Genomic DNA, 23,367 nt, shown 5'->3' on the forward strand with positions numbered 1-23,367 from the left:
AGCCCATCGCAAAGTTTGCGATGATCAATGTCCTTAGCCGGGGCCCGAGCGCCAAAGATTTAAATCATAGTGTCATTAAACTTTTCTAATGGTTACCCCTTTGTCTGTCTGAGTCTCTACAGATTGAATTAATTGTACACAAATATAATTAATTACAATCCAAATTATTTCATACAATATTAATAACCAAATAAAACAAAATGCCACTTTTTAAAAACTTCAACTAATTTCCATATTTTACTTCCTGTCCTTTCTCTTCTCTCCTCCCACTTTCTGAATATTAACCAATGAGTGATCAGTAAATCCCTCATGCTCTACATCACTTCCTGTCATAAAATAAGTTCTTTAAAATAAAACCAAATATGCAAAAAAGCTTTTATTTGCACTAAAAAGGAAGCAAACAACATATTTACAGAGTAAAAGCTTCTTCTCTCAAACAACTTTTAGATTTATTTATAATGGATTAAAAAAATAAAACACTGAATCCAACACAGCTCAAAATTAATACTCATATGCAGATAACTCCATGCAAAATATACTTTTGTACCAGCTAATGATTAAAATGAAGCTTTTTTAATGAACCATCCTGGATGTGATGAAGCTCAGTGGAGAGCGGCGGCAGCAGAACGTTCTCCATCATTTTCATAATTCACTGAGTCGTCATCAACAGAAAAACGAACCTGAGAGAAAAAACAAGCAGAGATTAACTGGATAAAACAGTTACAGAAACAAAAACAACATCTAAACATACATTTATTACTCATAAAATATAACAGTTTTACAACATTATAGTTCAATGAATGTTGATTTTCTTCTAAGACATTTCAAGTAAAGACTAAAAAGAAAAAAGATAAAAATCAATACTGTTGACATAATGTTTGTCATTTATAATCTATATATAAAATGTCTATGAATGTATTTTTCATGATTGTTTCTCTTACATTAACGTCTTTCTGAGGCTTTTTTCTTCCTGCAGTGAAAAACAGAATAAAGTGATTAAAGTAAGAAGTGTGTAAATTGTCTCCATTGTAGCTGAGTTTCCTCACCTCTGGTTCTGATGATACCAACAGTGATTCCAACGATCAGGATCAGTCCTGTGATCTTCAGAGTCAACATGATGAAGCTCAGAGGAGACGAGGCGGGGGGGCCTGAGGAGGAGACGGAGCAACAACCTGATGGGATCATTTTCATCTGATTTAGGAAGAAAATAGTTTGAACATGATGGTGGACTGAACATCAATCTGAGTGTCTGTGATTCTGGATCCACATTTAGAACCAAGGAGAACCTGAACCACCATCATGGAGAAGAAAACTGGAGATCTACATAAAAACTGTGGTGTGAAAAGTCAAAGTGTCCAAAATAATGACATTAAATTAGAAATCAATTGTTTGATCATAAGATTCAAAATAAATCAATGAGACATTTAACCAGAAGTTGATGTTTTTCAGTTCAAAATTTTAACTTATTCATAAAAATATGACATCATACCTTCAGATCCATAGTGAGCTTCTATCTTCACTTTATTTCCTTCAACAAACTGGCAGGTGAATCTTCTGCTGCTCTGAAGATTCACAGTCAGTCGAGAAACACAAACAATCTGTCCTCCAGATTTATATTCATCATCTTCACCAGTCAATTCACTTCCTGTCTCGTTCAACCAGAGGAAACTTTTATCTGGACATGAACCAAACTCTCCATCTCTCACCAAAGAACAGAGTAAAGTGAAATCTTCCTTTGTTGGATCAGCATCGGTAGGAGATGGAGAGACTGAAAGAAAAATGAAAACTGTTGTCTTAATCTCTGAAAAATGAAGAAGCCTCTTTAAAGAGAGAAACTGCAACTTGTCTCAGGATGTGAAGAATAAACAGAAGAAATACTGATACAACTGTTTTGACTGATCAGCATTATTATTGGAAAAAGGAAATCAGAACTGATGATGTCAGAAACATCTGTCCAACATTTCACCAAGTTGATCAGAAGGAAACAGTCTGAGTGTTAAAACATTCAGGTTTTCATACTCACTGGTTAAAACATTCAGAAAGACAAAACCATCAGAGGAGATTCCTGGACCAGGTCTACAAATGTAGAATCCAGCATCATCAGCAGTGATGTTGTTGATGATCAGAGAGCAACTATTGTCCAAATTTAACCTGGAAGCTCGAGGTGAACTCTGAACAACTTTACCATTTATAAACACTGAGTGAGTTTTGCTTCTATCTCTGTTGTAAAGCCAGTTAATAATGGAGCATGAATCAAACGATTCAGGACTGTTACAAGGTAGAACAACATTTTCTCCTCCTCTGTGATACAGATGAAGTTTTTCTCCTCTGGTTCCTGCAGCAAAAACAAAAACAAAGAATGTTGTTCATTGCAACATTTTAACTTATTTATAAAAATATGACACCACACCTTCAGATCCATAGTGAGCTTCTATCTTCACTTTGTTTCCTTCAACAAACTGGCAGGTGAATCTTCTGCTGCTCTGAAGATTCACAGTCAGACTAGAAACACAACCAAACTGTCCTCCATATTTATATCCATCACCTTCACCAGTCAGTTCACTTCCTGTCTCATCCAACCAGAGGAAACTTTTATCTGGACAAAAACCTGATGATCTGGATCTCAACAGAGAACAGAATAATGTGATCTCTTCATTCTTTGTTGGATCAACATCTGGAGGAGATGAAGAGACTGAAAGAAAACAAGAAATTCACATTTCATCACCAAGACTTTTCATAAAGAAAATCTTTTATATTTATGGTAACAATCAGCAGCTTTTCTATGGAAACATTGCAGACAAACATTTAGAGATAAAATACTAAAATGAGCCATTGGAAATATAATTAAATATAATTAAATTATTTTCCCCACTGCAACATAATTAACATCATAAAGAGAGAAATGAACAGATTTCAGTCTCTAAAATCAGACAGATCCAGTTCCAGTCCTGACAAAAACACATCAGGATCTAAACTGTCAGATCTATAAAAGACTGAAATCAGCAGGTAGAGTCATTAGTTTAGATTACTTACTGATCATCATGTTTAGATACACATCTGTATTATATCCACAGCTGTAACGTCCAACATCTTCAGCCATGATGTTGTTGATGATCAGAGAACAGTTTCTGTCCAAACTCATCCTGGCAGAACGAGGTGAACTCTGAACCATTCCTTTATGAACTTCCTGTTTCCTGTTCATGTTTTTATTTCTCTGATAAATCCAGTCAACAGAGGAGCATGAGTCGGATGATGAAGGTCTGTTACAGGGCAGAACAGCTTCATCTCCTGCTCTGTGGTAGAGATGGACTGGAAAAAACATTCAGAGAAATATTTTACTATTAATTTAGTTAATAATACAAGATCAGTTTCTGTGATCTTCTGCCTGTATTCAGTGGAAATAAAATACATGTTTAAAAAAATAAAATATATTCAATAGAAACAATTCACGATTCTGAAAGAAAATCCAGCAACTTCAAAATCTCACAGAAGTTTGTTAGTTTGAATTTCTTTTATTTGCATTAAAACTTTATTTTCTCCTGAAGAACTGGATGATTTATTGTTAAAACTCAGTTTATTATCCAACCTGGAAACTGACCAACATGTGACTCTCAGTCTGAAGTCTCTGTGAGGATTTCTGTCTTTAACACACTGATCTGTCTCTTCTGTCTCTAACAGACTCTAAAAGTTGCTGCTCTGTTCTGGTGTCACTTTTTAAAGGTTCCCTACAAAACGCTGCACTGGTCACTTTGTTCCACACAAACATTCAGACGGTTCACTGATCAGTTCAGTGAATCTGTTTCACTTTACAAAATAATAATAATACTTTTTTATTTTATAATTTTTTAAAATAATTTGGATAAATCAGAATTCATATTATTACCATAAATCTCACTCAGTATCTGTAAATTAATTGAATATTTGTAACAACAGTCTTTGTCCTCTTTGCTTTCATGCAGGATGTTTCACTGATCTTAAGCTGCAGCAGAAAAATAAAAAAGTTCTGAACCTTTTTTATCTCAGAGGAGAAAATCAAGTTTTATTTCAGATAGAAAACTAGTTTTGAAAATATACTGTAAGCTTTCTAGAAAGATAAATGATAACATATAAAAAATATAAATAATCACATAAAATAGTAGAAATTTCTGCTGTTTATCTCATTTACTCTGTGAAGAAAAAAAGACATCATACCTTGTGTGTATTGAACTTCAATCTTAATTTTGTTTCTTTCAACAAACTGGCAGGTGAATCTTCTGTTGGTGTCGCTCTGATGCTTCACAGTTAGAGAAGAAAAACATCTTTGTGTTGATCTGCGATCATCATTTTTACTGGTCAGTTCACTTCCTGTCTCATCAAACCAGCGGAAACTTTTCTGTGGACAAGAAGTCCATCCTCCATGTTTCCACAGAGAACACTGTAATGTGAAATCTTCATTTGTTGGATCAGCGTCTGAAACTGAAGGAAAAAATACAAATACAGTTTTCTCTAAAATATGTTAAAGTAACTTTCTCAGAGGTGAGAACTTTAATAAAGTTTTAGACTCTCAGGCTGCAGAATGTAGAATATAAAATAAATTATAATCATTACTTTCTTTGTAATGTTTTTCCATTTTACATGATTATTGATCTACATTATTATTACAGATCTGATCAGGTTTTGATCAGCTTGATGGAAGAAAACAAGTTATATAGAAAGTTGATTATTCAAAGCTTTGATCAAACATTGAACAATAAAAGATAAACTGATTAAATCTAAACTGAACACAACGTTCACTCTGATGAGCCGACTTCATGATGTCATCACAGCTTGGCCCCGCCCCCAGCTCAAACAGGAAGTAGAAGAAACAACAGAGGTTGGCTGGGAAAAATGAAAACCTGATTGCAAGCTTCATTTCAGACTGTGTGGACTGATGGGTAATGTTTACTTGAATCTAAATAAATGATTGTTTCTCTGACTGAACAACATCTGAACTTCTGACTGCATCAGGTCACTGAGAGGTTCCCTCATGTTAAAGTCCAAAGAAGTTCAAGGTTTCAGGGAAAAAGGAAATCAGAACTGATGATGTCAGAAACATCTGTCCAACATTTCACCAAGTTGATCAGAAGGAAACAGTCTGAGTGTTAAAACATTCAGGTTTTCATACTTACTGGTTAAAACATTCAGATAGACTAAACCATCAGAGGAGGATCTTGAACCAGGTGTACAGATGTAGATTCCAGCATCATCAGCAGTGATGTTGTTGATGATCAGAGAGCAAATATTGTCCAAATTTAACCTGGAAGCTCGAGGTGAACTCTGATCAACTTTACCATTTCCAATCACTGTGTGAGCTGAGCTTGTATCTTTGTAGTAAACCCAATCAATAACAGAGCATGAATAATCTGATGAAGGACTGTTACAAGGTAGAACAACATTTTCTCCTTCTCTGTGATACAGATGAATTTCTCCTCTGGTTCCTGCAGCAGAAACAAAAACACATTAAAGTTTTACAGATTTCATTCTTCACCAAATAATCATGAAGGTGAAATTAGAAATGTTTTATTCATCTTGTTTCCCTGGTGTTGAATTATTTTTACATTGTTCAGTCTTGAGGACAATAAAATAAAATTTCATTCATAAATGCCATAAATATTTATTTTACAGTTATTATAAGTTAATGTCTCCTTAAAAAAAATTAAAGATTCTTTTACTTTTTCTCATCTTCTTGTAAAAGAAATTAGATCTTTACCTTCAAACTGAAGCACAACGACCAGAACCAGAACCAGAACCAACATCTCCTGTCCGTCTATCAGCTGCTGAACTGAGAGATTTTTCTCTGCTGCAGATCTGAAAATACTGATCATATTTCCTCTTTGAGGCTGAAATAAAGGATAAAAACAGATTCACACCAACACCCACCATGTATCCTGTCACTATGATGTCGTAACATTTGGGTTCTTTAGAAACTGACAGAAAAAAAAAAAAAGCAAATTGAAGGAAGTAGTTGAAACAAACATTTCAACAATTTTTAACTGATTAATTTTATAAGACTGAGAACAAAAGTAAGAAATGGTTGTGGGATCTGATTGTAAAGACCATGTTTCTTTTTTATTTTTATTTTCTATACAGCTTGTTGTCATTTCCTTCATAAAGAGGATTTATGACTGACACTAATCAGCTGCAGTCAGTCCACTAACAGCAGCAGCTCTGAGACTCAGAGTTAAACCAAGTAAGAACAGTAAACATAAAGTGACAAACAAAACACTCCAAAAAATAAAAATAAATAAATCACATGACCAGCTTTTAACCAGCATTTTAACACACAAATCTGAGGCTGTTGGAAACGTGAAATAAGTTTCAAAAATCCTCGTGCATCTTAAGCTGATTTGTGCCTAAATGCAGTTTTGTTTGTGTATATCAATGCATACTTGTTTAATATTTGAAGATGTAGTAAAAGGTTTGAATTTGTAATCATCAGATTTGTGAGGTTGAAATTAAAAAATCTGTGTAGAAATTTAATGTTTGTAGAAATTATAATTGTGTGGGTACTTTTATTTTGCATTTGTAATTTTTTTAATATTTGTGTGTGCATTTGACCACATATTTACTGATAGAATTAAAACAACAACCTATATAAATACTAATCATTATATTTAAGGAGGCCTCACTAAAGGAAATGGTTGACATGAATGTTTTGAGTAAAGGAACGGTTGCATCCTGTTTCAGCAGATAATCGCTCGGCAAGGAGTTCCTGTTCCGTTGACACGAAAGATTCTGTAAAGTTATAGAACTTGTTTTTGTTTAATTGTACGAGGACATGTTGTAGAAGATATGCTGTGTAACTCTGAGTCACGCTGCAGCTGTGTGACCTTAGAGATGAAATATGCATGAAACTAGAGAACTGAATGAAATAAAGAGAGGATGCGGCGGGTAGATTGTGACTGAAACATCTCTGTCTGTTCTCCTCACGAGTAAAAGAATCCAACTCTCTTGTCTTTTCCTGTCTGTCTGATGTTTTAGGCGCTTAAACCTGACATTTACAAATAATACATATCTATAATACAAGTAGGTGCATCACTACATCCAGAGTCAAAGTTAAAACATTATTTTTTTTAGCAGGTTTTTAAAAGATGAAAAGAATCTGGAAAGAACTAAAAGCAGACGGTTCCCTGATCAGTTCAGCTGTGGATCATTTAACAGAAAACAAAAATTGTCCAGCAAAACACCAGTTCTTTTTTCAAGTGAAAAACTGGTTTAGAAAATCTCTAATCTGTCTGCAAAGAGAAACGAGGCTCATCCAGTCCTGCTTTTGTCTCATTTATTCAGTAGATGAAAGGTGTTTTACTTTTCATCACAGCTGTACAGTGAGCTTCTGTCTTCATGCTGTTTCAATCAACAACCTGCCAGGTGAAGCTGCTCTTTGTGTCGCTCTGATGCTGCACAGATAGAGAGGAATTACAGCAGCTGGATTCTCCTATGTGGTGCACAAAATCTTCTCATCAAACCAGCAGAAACTCGACTCTGGACAATCATTTAAACCTCCGTATCTCTACTGAGAACAATCTTCCTTTGCTAAATGAAGATCTGGTGGAAACGGAGAAACTGACAGATAATTTATAATCATTCAGCTTTACATACTCACTGATCAAAACACTCAGACACACACGGCCATCTGAGGAGGTTCCTGATCCAGGTGGAGAGTCCAGCTTCATCATCATCATTATCATCATCATCATCATCATCATTGATGGCGTTGATGATCAGAGAGCAGCTACTGTCCACTTTAAATCCCCACTGGATGATGTTTCTGTCATAAACTTTCTCTTCTCTCTCCCTTTAGAGTTCCCTTTTCTGTTGACTTGAAGGGACTTCCTGTTCAACACACATCCTCTTCAGGTTGATAGTCTGAATCTTCATCACCTTTAAGTCTAACAGAGAAACAAGAACATAGTCAGGACATGATAGATACCACACATAAAGCAGCACTCTGAGATGTAGCAGATCTGGTGCAGCCCTACCAGATAAAAACAATATAAAAAACATACAATTCATTCTGATTAAAAGAGACAAATGTAACTGCAGCATCGAACAACCGCACGTCCAGGTAACACTACCACTGAACCACCATTAACAATGCAGCTCTGTATAAAAACACCACATCAGCGCAACTTACTTAAGAGAATCACTGTAAAACAGTTTTCCTGCGACCTAAAACAGCCAGAAACAGCGTGAGCCCAACACACAGCTGGTCTCACACACAGGACGTTAACACACGGCCACCAAACTCACAGCTTCCCTTTCATGGAGGCTCAGGCTGTGGAGAGTGCGACAGCTAATGGTGCCACCTGTTACATTAATATTAAAAATGAGGGGAAAAACAATGAATGCATCCTTTATATTCAGCTTCATATATTAACTCCACATAAACCATGAAGCTTCTTGTTCAGAGACAAACTCGCAGAAACAAAATGCGCGAGGGCGCGCACAGGAAAACCAGGAGCGAGCAAATAAAACTTATTTCCACACGTTTTTATTAACTCGTACTATATTTACACAAACAGCAGAATAATGTTAAACTTTATGCTCACTCTTCTTTCTCCTGAAGCATATTTTCTTTGTCAGACGGATCCTCATCTGAAGAATCCTGCTCGCTTTTCGACGGATCCTCGTCCAACTTGTTGCACCAAAGCTTCTCACATCCCAGAAAACCCAGAAAACAGTTTTCCACGCCGGGACGAGATCCTCCTGGGATGTCTGCTGCTTCTTCCTTTTCTTTGGGCTGAAAGGTGGAGATTAAAAGCAGCTAAAAGTGATTAGCGTAGCGCCACCTACAGGACGCAGGACGGGACGTAAACTACTGGACGTTTTTACCTCAGTAAATACCAAAATTTCCAAGTACATTTTTCTTAATATTTATTTGAAAAGAAGCACAAGGTAACTTGGTTTTTATTATTATTATTGATTTTAGTTATTTTTATTTTGAGTAATTATATGTAGAACTAAATATCAAACATTATTATTTATTTCACCATGTAAAATCTATATTGCATACCGATAATGAGGATTAAGATGAAATATTTAGTTCAAACATGTAAAATTTAATTTCAGAGAGAAAAATGAAAAATAAAAATAGGAACAATAACAAATATGAAAATAAACCTCAATGTTTCATCCAGTATATTCTCTGTGATTGTGTCTACCTCTAACAATATTTTACTGTAATTCAAGTGTAAAAGTCTCATTTAAAAACAAATACAAAATGGAAGTGGTGATTATTATTATTATTATTATTATTATTATTATTATTATTATTATTATTATTATTATTATTATTATTATTATTATTATTATTATTATTATTATTATTATTATTATTATTATTATTATTATTTTTACCACAGAACTGAAACAGATTTGTGTTTCACTTCATCTGCGGTTTGGTTGCAGGACTTTCACATCTCAGAATTTCAACTAGCAACTCTGTACTTCTAATAATTACACCCAGACATGAGGTCTTCCTCTCTAAACATCAATATTTTAACACCACATAATAGTTAGATGTATTTTTTTTAATCACTGTTCACTTGGTTTTGTTTTATTTTTATATTGCATTCATAATGTGAAAGTGGAACTTTACTCCAGCTCCAGTTTTTCCACCAAGCCCTTTCCATAATAATCCTTTACTAATATAATTATTATCAGACTCTCAGTTGCACAAGCATTTAACCTAAATTATTGACAGTTTTGTTTTATGATCAATCTTGTGAAATACATCCACAGCTACAGTAAAAACAGTATTTTATTATTGCAAAATCAGATTATAGCACACATATACTTGAGTCTTAATAAAAAACCATTAACAGTTTGTACAGTTACGTTTCATGGGCCCTCATCCTTTGATTCATGTTAATGTGATGCTGTCAGATGGCCAGTAGGTGTCACTGTATTTGTTTCTATGAAGTGTTTGGAAACACTGACCTGCTTCTGAAACTTTCAGCATTTTCTGCACTAAAGATGACAAAAAAATAAAATAAAATAAATCATAAAAATCAACACAAATAACAATAAGGGAGAAGAAATTACAGGGAGGATCTGACAAGTGAATGAAAACCAGCTGCCTGTACTGGGAGGGTGGTTACTGGACTTTGATTTACCAGTAAACAGGCTGCAGGTGGGGAGAAAACATGAATAATAAACACAAAAAATGAAACAATAAGAAGAGAAAACAACAATAAGACTAAAAACAGCCCAAAAATGACTAAAAATAAGAACATTTTTTATATCAGATTTATGGAGGAAAGACTAAACTGAGGTTAAAACTCTAAACTTAAACATTAAAGACTTAATGGTCAAATAGCATAAAATTAACTCTGAAGGATGACATCATGACCAGGAAACCAAAACGTCTCCAAACGTCTCTGACCTCCTGACCTGCAGGGAACGGCAAATCTCCATCTTTACAAAATATGTTTCCTGACATAATGTCACAGTGAATGTCAGATTTCTTAGATATGACACACATATATTCAATAATATGCATTAGCAGCGGCAGCAGGCTGCTGTGTCCAGTGACTGTATGTGAACGGTCCGCTCCGTCACGGCTCCGTAGTTTCGGCTCATCAGTCTCCTCTTTATCTGCTTCTCCACCTCCATCAAGCTGCAGCTAATACAGAAGGCGCCGTCCCTGGAAATAACCAATCAATAACCGGCTGCAGGCTCCGTCAGCCCATAATGTGTGAGCTGTCGCTGGAAGGGAACCTGCTTTGTTGTTGTGCAGCAGCTGACAGACAGGTGGACATCTGACAGAGAGCTGCTGCTGTATTTAACACCTCAGCAGTGGAGAAAATAAAGTCGACCTGCAGGAACGTCCACCGAGGCAGAAGAGAGGGAAATGAATTTACCTCACAATCTGCACTGAGGAGGTTTGAGATGGAAGTGAAATCCAGCAGAGGACGTCGATTCCCCCGTTCTGCTCCTGTGGCTCAGAGTCACATCTTCATCCTGCGTGTCAACTGGTGTCACCTTTAAAACTGAAGAGAAGAAAGAAGAATCCTCTCCAAAAAATGCAGAAGAAAATGTAACCAACCAACCAACCAACCAACCAACCAACCAACCAACCAACCAACCAACCACACTGCTGTAAAGAGTCAACATCAATTTTCCCTCAAGCAGAAAATTGATGTTTCTGTTTAATGCAGTCAAAACAGAAGCTCTGGACACTGACAGTGGAGCAGAAAGTTTGTTTCGTAAATAAATACCTATTTTTATAGTAACAAATACTAAATCAATTAAGAAATTGAAAAATTGTAATGTAATATGAAACAAAACACTTGACAGAAATGCCTAAAAAGACAAAGAAAATCTTTAAAAATAAGAAACAAACTATTAACTCCTAAAGCTGAGATCAGCAGTAGGAGAGAAGGAGATCCAGACATCAACAGGACATGACTTCTATTTAATAAAGATTGTTTTGGAAAAATGATTGTAAGATCTGGTTTCAGTGCAGAACGAGAGCTGCCATTATTTATTCCGATGGTGTTCTGCAGAGTTTAAGACGTCTCTGCGGAGAGGTCAGAACGGCTGAGGCTGGACGTCTGCTCTGTTGCTTTTCTTTGATTGCTTCTGCAAACGGCTCCATAATCAGAGCTCAGATTGGCTCTGATGGTATTACCTCTGATGAGATGGCTTCACTCAGTCCTCTGAACACCAAACGATCTCATTGTTCATTTTTCCTTCAGCCGTTCTGCCCCTCGTCCTCATCCTGTCCGCTCTTCATCCAACAGATCCTCTCTGATTATTTTATCTTTATTTTCTCTCACTGACCCGTCAGTAACTTCAGCCTCTGCTTCCCACCTTGATTTGAATATTATTGATTCAATATTATTGTTCTGAAAAAGTATTATAGTGCTAACAAATTGAATCTGTTGATGCTTTTTGTGCCTCCTAAGTGTTTCAAATGATATTTTTAATATAATCAAAACATAATCAATAATTTGTTTTATTAGGAGAGAAAAAAACTCCCTTCCTGATCATATTAATGATCTGCCATCCAGTTTTTGTCATGATTTTGATTCATCTTTTGCATCTCTGATGGCCTTGAAATTGAGACTTACTCATGTTCTGAACTTTGACTAGGCCACACTGAAATCTTTATTTAGTCTCTCTGGAAGGAATGCATTCATTTGTCTGATCAGATTCTTTAAAATCATTTCTGCATGGATTTTCTCTCTCTAACCAGTAAAATCACATAATTTTGATCATTTCTGCGTTCAGAATTTTGCTTTTTGTTCTCGGTTTATTTTCATGGTTTTCTGAGCTTTTCTTCTGTTAAAAGTTGACCTACCTATGAAGCGTCCTTGAACAGTTGAGGACATGTCTACGGCCTACACAAAACATGTTCATTGCATTTTTATTTATTTTTTTTGCACAAAACATTATGCAGTCGTAAGCCCTTAAAAAGCAGAAGTGGAGCCTCCTGCACAGCCAACAAGAATGCAGCGAGTTGTTTCTGGACGGTAAGTCAACAATAGAATGCATGTCTTTTCCAGCAGCCATTGTACAGCTCATACTGTGATAAAACCAGCTGGATATCAGCTTGGGTTGCTAGGCAACTGGCTAGATTCGACTGAGGTTGCTAAGTGACGGCACAGTGTGACTCAACAATCAGGAAGTTTTTAAAATGTCTCATTTTCCAGACATTAAGAAACATGAAGTTATTGCCAGAAAAAGGCTTGGTGGGTTTTTTTAGAAGATGGAAGTTACAAAAATAGCAAATAGTGAATTTTGGAAATATTTTCCCTTTAAAATTGTCCATCAGCTGCAGATTTTCTAGACTAAATCACTGTCAGCCATTTCCTGCAAGTAGGAAACTGTTGATCCAAAGTTTGTCCTATAAATGCAGGAAAAACTCTGCTACATTTTGGTTGAACCTGTGCAGGTCTGCCTTATTGGGCAGGGGAGAAAACTAGCTGTCAGACTGTTGGCACAAAATTCTGCAACATGATGTGTTTAAAAAGAATCTTAAGAAGATAAAAAGATTCAATCAGTAGAAGGAAATGGCAGAAATACATTTATTCTTACAGAGAAAGAATAAAAATGAAGTTGAGCATCGGAGTTGAACCCCGAAGGAGAGAGGAATCACTGGAGATGATTCACCTTTTACACAGAAATATGAGGAATATTGTTACTGTTTTGTTCTGTGAACTCTGACATTTAGGCGATTCTGTGGCTTTATTTCTGTTCTGTTTGTTTTCCTCATCTTAATCCTGACTGTGAGGCTAATCTAGAGGTAATTACCGTCCTTCTGCGCAGCTCCAGGTTTCATTATCACAACTCTGCTCCACTTGTTCAACACGGATTCAGATTCTGTCCACGTACCGCCGGCTCACACATGCTGCCGCCTGATAACAGATCCACTTAATACAAAAGAAGCTAAACCAGCTAAACAGGAAGTTTTTCAGACAGAAACAGAAAAATTAGACACAAGACGAGAATATAAAAACAAACCGAGAAACAGGAAATAATGTGAAGAAAATCTGAAGAACTGAATTAAACGTTACTGTCTGGAACGTCAAAACACAATTTACTGTTACACAAACAAACACTTTAAATCCACACTTAGAAATATTTTAAAGATTTTTTTTGAAAATCAAATTATGATTTTGTTTCCAGTAGGTTTTGATGGATTTCATAAAACAGAGAATGATTCTCAGCACTTTCAAGTTTTAACGTGATTTCATCCAAAGCATGAAGGATTTTTAATTTAGATTCATTTTCATTTACAGTTTTATTATGTTGTTCTGTTTGTTTGATTAGAAAAAAACCCAAGTGCAGAAATGACTGAAGTAAAACTGAGTTTCATTAATTAAGAATAAGCAGAAAACTTACAGAAACAAAAACTGTATCAAAAGAAAAAACAGTAAGAAACATTTTAAAGTGATTAGTGACAAGATGGAGGAGCTTGATTACAAACAGGCTGCAGCTGGAAAAACAAACCATGAGAAACATAAAAGCTCTGACTGAATGTTAATCATATAGGAGAAATGATTAATTATCAGGAATTCATTTAAACTCACAAACGGTGCAGAATTACATCAATAAATATTATAGTTATGTTCAAATTTATACAGAAGCTTTTAATATATTCAATAGAGTAGAAGTAGCTTTCAGAGTTTAACAACATTAGGAAATGAAGAAGTGATGAACTTTCTGAGTACACAAGAGAAAAATTCATATTATTATTATTATTATTATTATTCACCATTCAGTGGAAGAAATCAGACTGCAGAGATCAGTTCATTATGAATCAGTTTAACAAAGCAGACCAGATAACTTCATAGAAATTCAACAAAACAGGATAAAAATGATGGAATAATGATTCATTTTTTATGGATACCAGTTCATTATGGTGTCACTGGGAACAAAACGGCAGATAAGACTGAAAGGCGGCTGAAGAAACTCACCAGTGGGTTTAGTTTTTCATTTTAGGAAAACAGAAAATGGAGGAGAAGAAAAGAAAAAGGAGAAACGAGAGCAGGAAAGACGAGGAGAGAAGAGACGGTTGTGTCTTTTAGATTTGGTTAAACTGGGTTAAAGAGCACATTTAGTTTTCAGAGTGAATAATATGGATCAGATGAGATGATAAAACATGTAAAGTTACACTGTCGACAGTTAAATAGAAGAATTTAAATAGAATTAAAGTAAAACTTTATTCAGAAATAACTCCAAAAGTAAAAGATATCAAATAGGATATTGTTATTTTAAAGTGACACACAGATAACAGGATCCACACTGGAGGGACATTCTGGCCAGTCTGGTGATCATTTTGTTAATAAACACCAAAGAACAAGAAGAAGATCGACTGAAAAGATTCAGAAACAAAAGGAAAAAGCCTGATGGAAAATCTAATGCAGAATAAATTACAATCTGGTGAAAGAAATAGTTTAAAATGTAAATAAAATAAATTTAAATTTAACATCGACAAAAATTACAAAATAAAAATGTTGGTTAGTGGGTCACAGTTAAGTAACCAGGTTGTTACGACGTTTTTTGTTTTTGTTTTACTGCTGAAGATGAAGCTCCTCAGGTCTGAGAGTTTTCTTCTTCAGTTTGTTAAAGTTGTTGAGCAGAGCTCAGGTCAGCCTGTTGGGTCTCATGACTTCCTCAGACTTTCTGCAGGTTCTGTCAGGATATTTCAGCAGGCTGCGTTCGATCCGACCCAACATTTCTGCCTCTAACTCAGCAAACTATGCAAGATAAGTTTCCCAACAACTTTTCCTGTCCATGTGTGTGTGAGGCCATGTCTGCTGGTGGAGGATAATGGCAGCAGACCAGCTGATGGAGACCGGGCCGTCTGCATGAATAAAAGATGGAAACGTTGGCAAAACAGAAGCAGAACACAGAGATGGACGGCTGCAGGGAAGTGGCACCAACCCAGAGAGGTCAGATAGAGCAGCTCACACTCCTCTTGTCACAAGGATTTACTGATTTTACTAAAATAAATGGAAAAAGACGTTTCCATACTGGAAGACAGACACCTTTGAGCAGAACTACACTGAACCGGTTCTGTTTAGTCACTGAATCTTTTCTTGGATTTTTACTAAATTTATCCATTTTTCACATCACAAGACAGAGGAAAACGTTTCCTGCAATTCTGCATAAATGATTTGTTCAAGCTGAAATCTAATCAACATCTCCAAGCACACCTGGAACATTTCAGAAATGTTTGGATGCATCACTTTCAAATCTTCCTGATTTAAAGGAAATATGTTAATAACAGGGCTAACTGAACATGTTGAGGATGAAGATTTATGTATGAAGTTGTTATTTCTTTGGATTGAATTAACTGCTTGAATTGATCAAACATTGTTGCTTCATTAAATCCCATAAAATAAACTGGGAAGAGAATTTAACATCTCTGCTGATTTTAATCTTTAATATCATCTGGTGATATAATATTTACATCTGGGTGATAATCCTGCATTACTTCTGTCAGAACATTTCCTACAGGTAACCTGCTAATGAAGCACTCTGAGTTTTATTAGGTTCACTTAAAGAACCCATTTCAGTTCATTGCCTCTGTCACACAGGTGGCATATTATGCATAATTAGCGTATGTTTCCACCTGCATATGGACATTTCTACTTCATTTTTATTCCTTCACTTTTATTAGTAACAGTTGCAGGGTGTGACACAATGTAAATACAGACAATAAAATGTCATTAAACCCCAGTAGTTCAAATAAAACTTTCATCATCCTGCAGTTATTCACAGGATCTGATTCATGAACATTGTTGTAATTTTTTCTCATTAATTGAGCCTCGGCTGAATGTTGACCAAGAAAAAAAAACACTAATCGACTTCTGTGGCTTCAAGCGTCTGTGGTCGGCGGCTGATTAGCTGAACTCACCGCAGCACTTCATCTGCTGGGAAGTAATAATTTATTGCTTTGCCTGAAGAAAACGAGGAAAATTGAAGGTCTGAATCGTTGCTAAATTTAAAAGTGGTGGAACCAAGCAGCTTTCAGCTGGTTCACTGTATTTATTTTTTATTAAAGTGCAAAAGTCATGGAAACAATGGTTGAGTGGAAAGGCTGACAGAACGGGAGAGAAGAGAAGCTGCAGAGATATTTGATGGGGATCAAGAGGTGAAACCTGTTAATGGAAGAAGGTTGAACGTCTTTAAGTTCAGGACCGCAGCAGCGACAGAGGAAGTCAAATTAATCCAAACTCCACACACTGCTAACCTGCTGGCTCTGAAGGGCATGAAGACCTGCAGGGAATAAAAAACACAGCTAATTCCTGCTTTAACATATGCAGAGAGAAACACTCACATTTATCTTACTGTTTCCTCCTGTTGCTCCACTTCCTGTCTGTAAGTTTCCTGTTTCTGTTATCAATCCGTCACTGAGATCATCCCAAGTTCCTTTCTGCTGTTTGGCTCCGACATGATGGAAACAGGAGGATTTCATCCAACAGGTCTGGAGCTTCATGACTTGATGCATCTGCTGATGGTTAAAGTGTAAAATCAGGAACATAAAGTCCTGAACTCTGCAGCTCTTGAATCAAAGCGATTTTCTCATCACTAGTTATTCTGGACCTCTGAGCCGATCCAGAAAACTTGAGAACCTGAACTCTACAGAAACTGTATGTTGATTTTTCTGTAGGAGGAAGTGGGAGTTTGATTGTCCAGTAACATGGAAGTTATTCCTACCTGCTCTGTTTAGTTCACTTTAATCCAACTGCAGTTCATTTGTCTGGAGAGTCCGGCTCGTTTGGAGGTGAAAATGCATAATCCAACTGAGACCTGTTTCTGTTTGGTTGAAGTGAACTCTGGTGCAGAATGGAGAACGCTCCAAATGCAGGAAGTGCTCTATGGCGCAGGGCATTCTGGGTAAATACAACAATAACAACAAACAAACAAGAGAAGCTGGAGCTAGCAGGAGAAATGGCTCGTGATCTTTAACCAAAGACAAAAGAGAAATCCTGCAACTGCAGATATGTGAATCAAAATGGACGGTAGATCTACCTCTGCTGCTTTCCTCCTCTAAGATCTTCATTTTTTAAAGAAAGAATACATTAAACAGATAGTAGCTCCCTGGAACGTGTTTTTCTGTCTGTGGACATAAAGATAAAGTCATTAAAAAACAGTTTCAGGGCATTTTGTGTAACTGTCAAACAGAAAGATTTCTCCACTTAACCGGTGAAAACTGCAGGATTGGAGCCAATTTGTGGTGGAGTTATAGTGTTTGCACTTTGGAAACTTTTCAAACAAACTCCCTCTGCATACAGTATGTGACAGGGCAGGAACACCTGAGTTAGCCTGAGCTCCAAACTGCTCACAAAGCTTGAAAATGAGACATGCATTCAGGATGTCAGCTTTGAGCTCTGAATTAAAATATAAACCAAATAGATGGACCTGCTGAAAAAAAACCTCTTTTTTACATCCTAGAATGTCAAACAAGACAAAAATACATCAAACAGATTCACAGCAAAGGCTGTAGTATGATCTGATTGGTTGGTCTTCTAAATAAATACTCCACTGATGCAATTCATTATCAATAAACAATATCTGGGCAACAAGAGGCAGCCATCTTCTCTTCTCTGTTTGCAGAGACCGAGAAGTTCTGTCTGGTCCGACCCAAACCAACGAGTCACAGCTGATTCTCCTCACTTTGAATTGCCTTGTTTCTGAAAATGTGCAATATAAATAAAATTACCTTACCTTATCTCTGACTTAGAAAAGTATTCATCCCCTCTGAAGGTTTCTGCTGCCTCTTCTGAACGACAATGTTTCTGCCTCAACAGCTGACAAACCAAAACTGATTTAAAATGACTTTCTGTTACAACAACACAAAATGAGTTTAGAGGTTTAATGGAGCAGATTAGTCAGGGAGGATGTGATTCATGGCTGGATGAGGCTCAGTGTGGGGTGAGCTGTCCCGCCCAGGCTGACCTCCAGAACAAGCAGGAGAGAATAAAAACGAGGCGCAGTGGAAGACGGAGGTGGACTGTAGGAACAGGAAGAGAGGAAATGTAAAGATGTTTAATAATAAAAATGAAGGTTAAAGTCTGTAACTCCTCCGACACGATGCAACATTGTTCTTAACTTATTCCTGATCTTTCCACAGAACGATCAGGACGGAAACCATTTTGTGTCCGTCTCCATGGAGACCATCTGTCTCTTTGATAGGCATCCTTGTGACGCATGTTTTCTGATCCGGGCCAATTACTTCTTTGTACTTTTTCATAATGAGGGTGTTTTGATGAAAAAGGCCAACATGGTAAGAGAAGAGAGACAGAATCAGTCAGGAGACAAAAAAATAGATATTTGTTCCATCTTACATTCTTCTTTCTTTTTTTTTCGCTTTTTCAAATCAACATGTTCTTCTTTAGTTGTCTCTTTTTATTTAATTTAGGCAGTAGTCAGGCAGTGAGGCTGATTTTCTATCTTCACAGGTTGAATCACATTTTTCTCACCGTCTCTGATGTAAAACAGGTGATATATTTTTCTTTTCCAAGTCAACACTGACTGCATTTCATGCACTTACAGAAGGAACATAATTTTAGTTGATGACATAACCTGGACTCAGGGTTAGCACAGGCGTCACCAGCTGAACTCTAACATCAACTGGTTTAAAAACTGAGTTCACTTAAAAAGAACAAATCACAAAAAAAAAACAAAAAATCTGAGAATTTGTTAATTCAAGGTCTCCCTTCCTCAACTCTCACACACACACACACACATGCACACACACCTACACACACACACACACCCACCCACACACACACATGTTTGCATGGCTATCTTTGTGGGGACTTTCCATTGACTTCCATTCATTTCTACAGCCTAAACCTAAACCTACCCAAAACTCAATTCACACCTTAGTCCTAAATCTGACCCCTGACCCTAAAACAGCATTTCCCCTTGTGGGGGCCAGGCTTCGGTCCCCACAAGGTATTAGAAACAAACGCACACCCCTGCACACACACACTTTGGCATTTGGAAAGAAAGAACTAAAACTGAATCCTTGGCAAGTTGAGACCAAACTTCCCCCTAAGCTTCCATTTGGACTTTATTTGTGCCCACAGCTAAAATGCAACATTTTTATCTTCAGCTTATGACACAGACTTTAAAAATGATTCCTTCCTTCCAGCTATTTGGTCACATGATCAATGTTTTCTACCATTTCATAGCAACATGGGCTGCTTCAACTTACCCAACCTGCTCTTCATATAACTACTTCTTTCTTTTATTTGTAGCCTGTAGATACCTTTTAGGCACCATGCAGGTTCCTAGTGAGTACAGACATATCAACCACTTGGTCCACAATACACTCCTGTAGCTGCAGCAGCATCTTGTACTTTTAGCTGTAGCCTGAAGTACGTCACACTCTGGTAACTCACATGTATGGATTCTGTACCAGTCACTAAGTGATCCAGTGTTTAAGTTGTGAAAATATCAAATATTGTATAAATAATTTTAAAAAATGCAGAAACTGAAAATTTAAATAACAAGTGATATTTATATCAAATCAGGTAATTTATGCTCATCTATAAACAATTTGATAAGATACAAACCATCCATCATTTCTGCTTTTTTAAATTTTTATTTATATACATAAAACTCATGGCAGTAAAACTTCAGTAACACGACGTGCAAAACTGTCAGAGTTCCCAACAAGATCACTTCCCTAACTGGATGGAGACAGTTTTTACCTGGACAGTCTGTACTCAGTCCAAACACACGTGACTGAATCTGTTCAACACCAGAAATAAAAAGTGGACCACATGTGTTGATGAGCAGGAGGAACAGCTGCTGCTGCGCCTGCTGCAGCTTAATTAGCTCTGTGTCTGCAGCAGTGAGTTGACAGATCTGACTGTCATGTGTCCGTCTCAAGATGAGCTCTCTGATGAATTTATGCTTCTATTTAAGGATTTTGACTAACACCATGGTTCTGGCTTGTAGTGTTGGGAAGGAAACCTTCAGAAGGATTTTATGGAGGAGATGCTTGAGGATGTGCATTTTTCTAAAAAAAAAAGAACAAATGATGTTTGAAACCTGAAAACCTATTTAGATTCCCTTTTTTCCACCTTTAGTTTTTGAGAATTCACATTATTCGCTCAGAATCCACCAATCCTGAGCTATGAAGGACAAATGAATCCTTAATCAAGGTTGGAGCGGTATGGTACTTCAGGAACATCTTCACTGCTTCGCCTGTGGTTTGGGGTTGCCATGGTAACTGGTTTCCATTACAAAACTTTGTCAAAAAAAAACCAAACAATTTTCCAACTGTGGTATTTCCATTAAAATAAAAAACACAATTAAAATCACATGTGAATAAGTTTGTTCACATGATAAGTCATTAAAAACATGCCATCTTCATCATCATCATCATCATCTTCATCATCATCATCATCATCATCATCATCATCATCATCATCTTCATCATCATCATCATCTTCATCATCATCATCATCATCTTCATCATCATCATCTTCATCATCATCATCATCATCATCATCATCTTCATCATCATCATCATCATCTTCACCATCATCATCTTCATCATCATCATCATCATCATCATCATCATCATCATCATCATCATCATCATCTTCATCATCATCATCTTCATCATCATCATCATCATCATCCCACTTTCCTGTTGTCTTCTTCGTCTTTTCTGCCAGTAAGAACATCCAGTTTCTGATCACATGAATAAAAGTTTTCCATCGCAGTTACAGCCGAAGGGCAAATATTTTTTTAAATTCCCATATTTTCGTAATTCCAAATTGCTCAGTTAAATGGTTGATGAAAGTGCAGCTTGAGAAGCAATGACTGATCAAAACTAATATCAAAGGAATTACAATAATCAATGCATGTAATGTTTTATATGACCTATCTCCTTAACGATCTGATATTTTTCTCTGACCCGCAGTCAGAAAACCTCCCTGATCTGAACCATACTGAGGAAAACCAAACAGGATTCAGTCAGACACAGATATCAGCATCTGTCAGAGATTCACAGGCGTCTGGATTAATATGGAAAACCGTCTCTTTGCACATGTGCAACATATTTGCTAATCCAATCTGTTACTCAGAGCCAATTTATGAGATGCAAAGACTCAGAGATTTGCTTTCAAAGTAAAATAACCTGAAAAACAATATCATTCAGAGAAGTAATTTCACAAATTCTGCTAATTATCACAAAAATGTATTTAATAATGACCAGACTTTTGTGTGAACATCAGCAGGACTGAAAACAGGAAGCTGTCATTTAATAATGAGAGAAGAAAAAATAGAAATAAAAGAAGTAGACATGGAAAACATGTTCACTGTAATTATGTTTTTATGAAATGATATCAGTTCCTGATGGAGATTTGAATAAATGAAAAGGCTCATTCAGTATGTTGGCACAGCACAACGTGACTCAGTCCAGCGTCCATTAGCCGGCTCAAAATGTGTTTAATTTCCACCTACACACTTCCAACAATCACCAACAATCCCAAAGGTCAGAAATTACTGGCAGCTCAGCATGAAAACGGTCAGTAATCAGTGTCAGTATGTTCACAGCTCATGTTTTCTGAAACGCAGGTGATCTACAGGAGCTGCAAATGAAGCTTTTACTGCAGAGCTGAGAAAATGTGACAACTACGAGGAAATAAAGGTTCCTAAAAACGAGCAAAGCAAAGAGATTTCAGAGACAGGTGAGATTAAACCCTGCAGGTTCGTCTCTGTAAGAAAAGTTGTATGAAAAGACTTGATGTTCTTCTGCAATCCAGTTTGTTTTCAATACAAAACTGTTACTGTCAACTGTGGCTGAGTAATATAAGATATAAGTGTTGTTCCTTTTCTAGTCATCTTCCTGCTTCAAATTATTCAAATTGCCCTCTCAACCTGTCATCAGGTTCTGCAGGATCCTGTTAATGATGCGACCACTTAAGGCAAATGTGTTCAAGCAGGGAAAGATGTAAAACATTCAGAACGTGGGAGCTGCTCTCTCCTAAAATATCTGTTAGCTTTCCTCCATCTGGAGGATTTATCCTCCTTCCTCCAAGTGAAAAGAGATCCACTGCAGGAACCATTCCTGATAATAAGGCTTCAGGCCCTGACCTTGATAAATCCAAACTATTGTTTTAACTTTGACAAAAGTCTTTGCAGCAGAAAACAGCTGAGAGGGAACCCAGCTGATTTAAGGTGAAGAAAAGCCAAAGTAAGATGAACTGTACTGAGAAATTACTCATGCATTCAGAGTGAGAAAAACTCCATATAGAAAACCTCAGCTGGGAATTGAACTCACAAACTTCGTGCTGTAAAACAACATTCATAATTCAAGAGAAGAGTTTCATACACAGCAAACATTTACCTTCAGGTAAAGTTCTCTCACTACAGCAGTGGCTTTGGTTAAGGCAGCGCTTCTCAATTCCAGTCCTCAGGCCCCCCTGCTCTGCATGTTTTAGATGTGCTTCTACTCCAGAGCAGCTGATTCAAATGATTGCATGACCATCAAGAGCTGCAGAAGCCTGTTAATCACCCACATATTCAATCCAGGTGTGTGGCAGAAGGGAAACACGTAAAACATGCAGGGCAGGGGGGCCTGAGAACTGGAATTGAGAAACACTGGGTTAAGGAGTGAAGACGCCTACAGAATTATTCATGTGTTTTCTGTGAGTCGCTCAGATGGTTGATGTTTCCTTTTTACTTTGTAAAATCTGCAAACACATCACTGGCTGCCATCTTTTACCAATGACGACAGCTAACCCTCTCCGTCTTCTTTCATCAACAAAAGATTTATGATAAAATGATTTGGTTTGACTTCTTGTCTGTTTGTACAAAAACAAATTGGGAAAACAACTTCAGTTTCTCTGTTAAATACTTCTGATCCTC

At 36.7% G+C, this 23,367-nt stretch overlaps 1 protein-coding gene and 1 long non-coding RNA gene across 6 annotated transcripts; both read right to left on the bottom strand.

Annotated features, from left to right (window-relative positions):
• Positions 1 to 363: 363 nt before the first annotated feature.
• LOC122825666 lies at positions 364 to 8,760 on the bottom strand. 2 transcript variants are annotated; one of them, XM_044107171.1, is made up of 13 exons: positions 8,568 to 8,748; positions 7,622 to 7,907; positions 5,729 to 5,858; positions 5,148 to 5,456; positions 4,192 to 4,455; positions 3,034 to 3,309; positions 2,411 to 2,692; positions 2,024 to 2,335; positions 1,707 to 1,768; positions 1,490 to 1,562; positions 1,047 to 1,148; positions 942 to 970; positions 496 to 680 (listed from the first exon to the last, which is right to left on the bottom strand). In XM_044107171.1, exons 3-13 carry the CDS (start codon positions 5,841 to 5,843, stop codon positions 603 to 605), a joined length of 1,902 nt encoding a protein of 633 aa, XP_043963106.1. In that variant the 5' UTR covers positions 5,844 to 5,858; positions 7,622 to 7,907; positions 8,568 to 8,748; the 3' UTR covers positions 496 to 602. The 2 variants fall into 2 exon arrangements, with proteins under 2 accessions (XP_043963105.1, XP_043963106.1); XM_044107170.1 differs by having other exon boundaries at positions 364 to 680; positions 1,490 to 1,768; positions 8,568 to 8,760.
• A 5,550-nt stretch (positions 8,761 to 14,310) lies between these two features.
• LOC122825674 lies at positions 14,311 to 22,879 on the bottom strand. 4 transcript variants are annotated; one of them, XR_006369696.1, is made up of 7 exons: positions 18,587 to 18,701; positions 18,202 to 18,487; positions 17,506 to 17,593; positions 17,191 to 17,366; positions 16,822 to 16,984; positions 16,632 to 16,749; positions 14,311 to 15,331 (listed from the first exon to the last, which is right to left on the bottom strand). It is a non-coding gene; the product is annotated as an uncharacterized LOC122825674 (long non-coding RNA). The 4 variants fall into 4 exon arrangements; XR_006369697.1 differs by lacking the exon at positions 14,311 to 15,331 and adding an exon at positions 16,450 to 16,631 and having other exon boundaries at positions 16,724 to 16,749; XR_006369698.1 differs by lacking the exons at positions 14,311 to 15,331; positions 18,587 to 18,701 and adding an exon at positions 22,847 to 22,879 and having other exon boundaries at positions 16,450 to 16,749; positions 18,202 to 18,284.
• Between the last annotated feature and the right edge of the window lie 488 nt (positions 22,880 to 23,367).

Source organism: Gambusia affinis, linkage group LG22, assembly GCF_019740435.1.
Source record: "Gambusia affinis linkage group LG22, SWU_Gaff_1.0, whole genome shotgun sequence".
NCBI lineage: Eukaryota > Metazoa > Chordata > Actinopteri > Cyprinodontiformes > Poeciliidae > Gambusia > Gambusia affinis.

Coding starts and splice junctions, on each gene's coding strand:
- LOC122825666 (XM_044107170.1), bottom strand. CDS start 5,843: ATGATCAGTATTTTCAGATCTGCAGCAGAGAAAAATCTCTCAGTTCAG. Junction 3,310..4,191: donor TGAAGTTCAATACACACAAG/GTATGATGTCTT, acceptor TGTTTTTTCCAG/TCCATCTCTACCACAGAGCA. Junction 681..941: donor AGCCTCAGAAAGACGTTAAT/GTAAGAGAAACA, acceptor TTTTTCTCTCAG/GTTCGTTTTTCTGTTGATGA.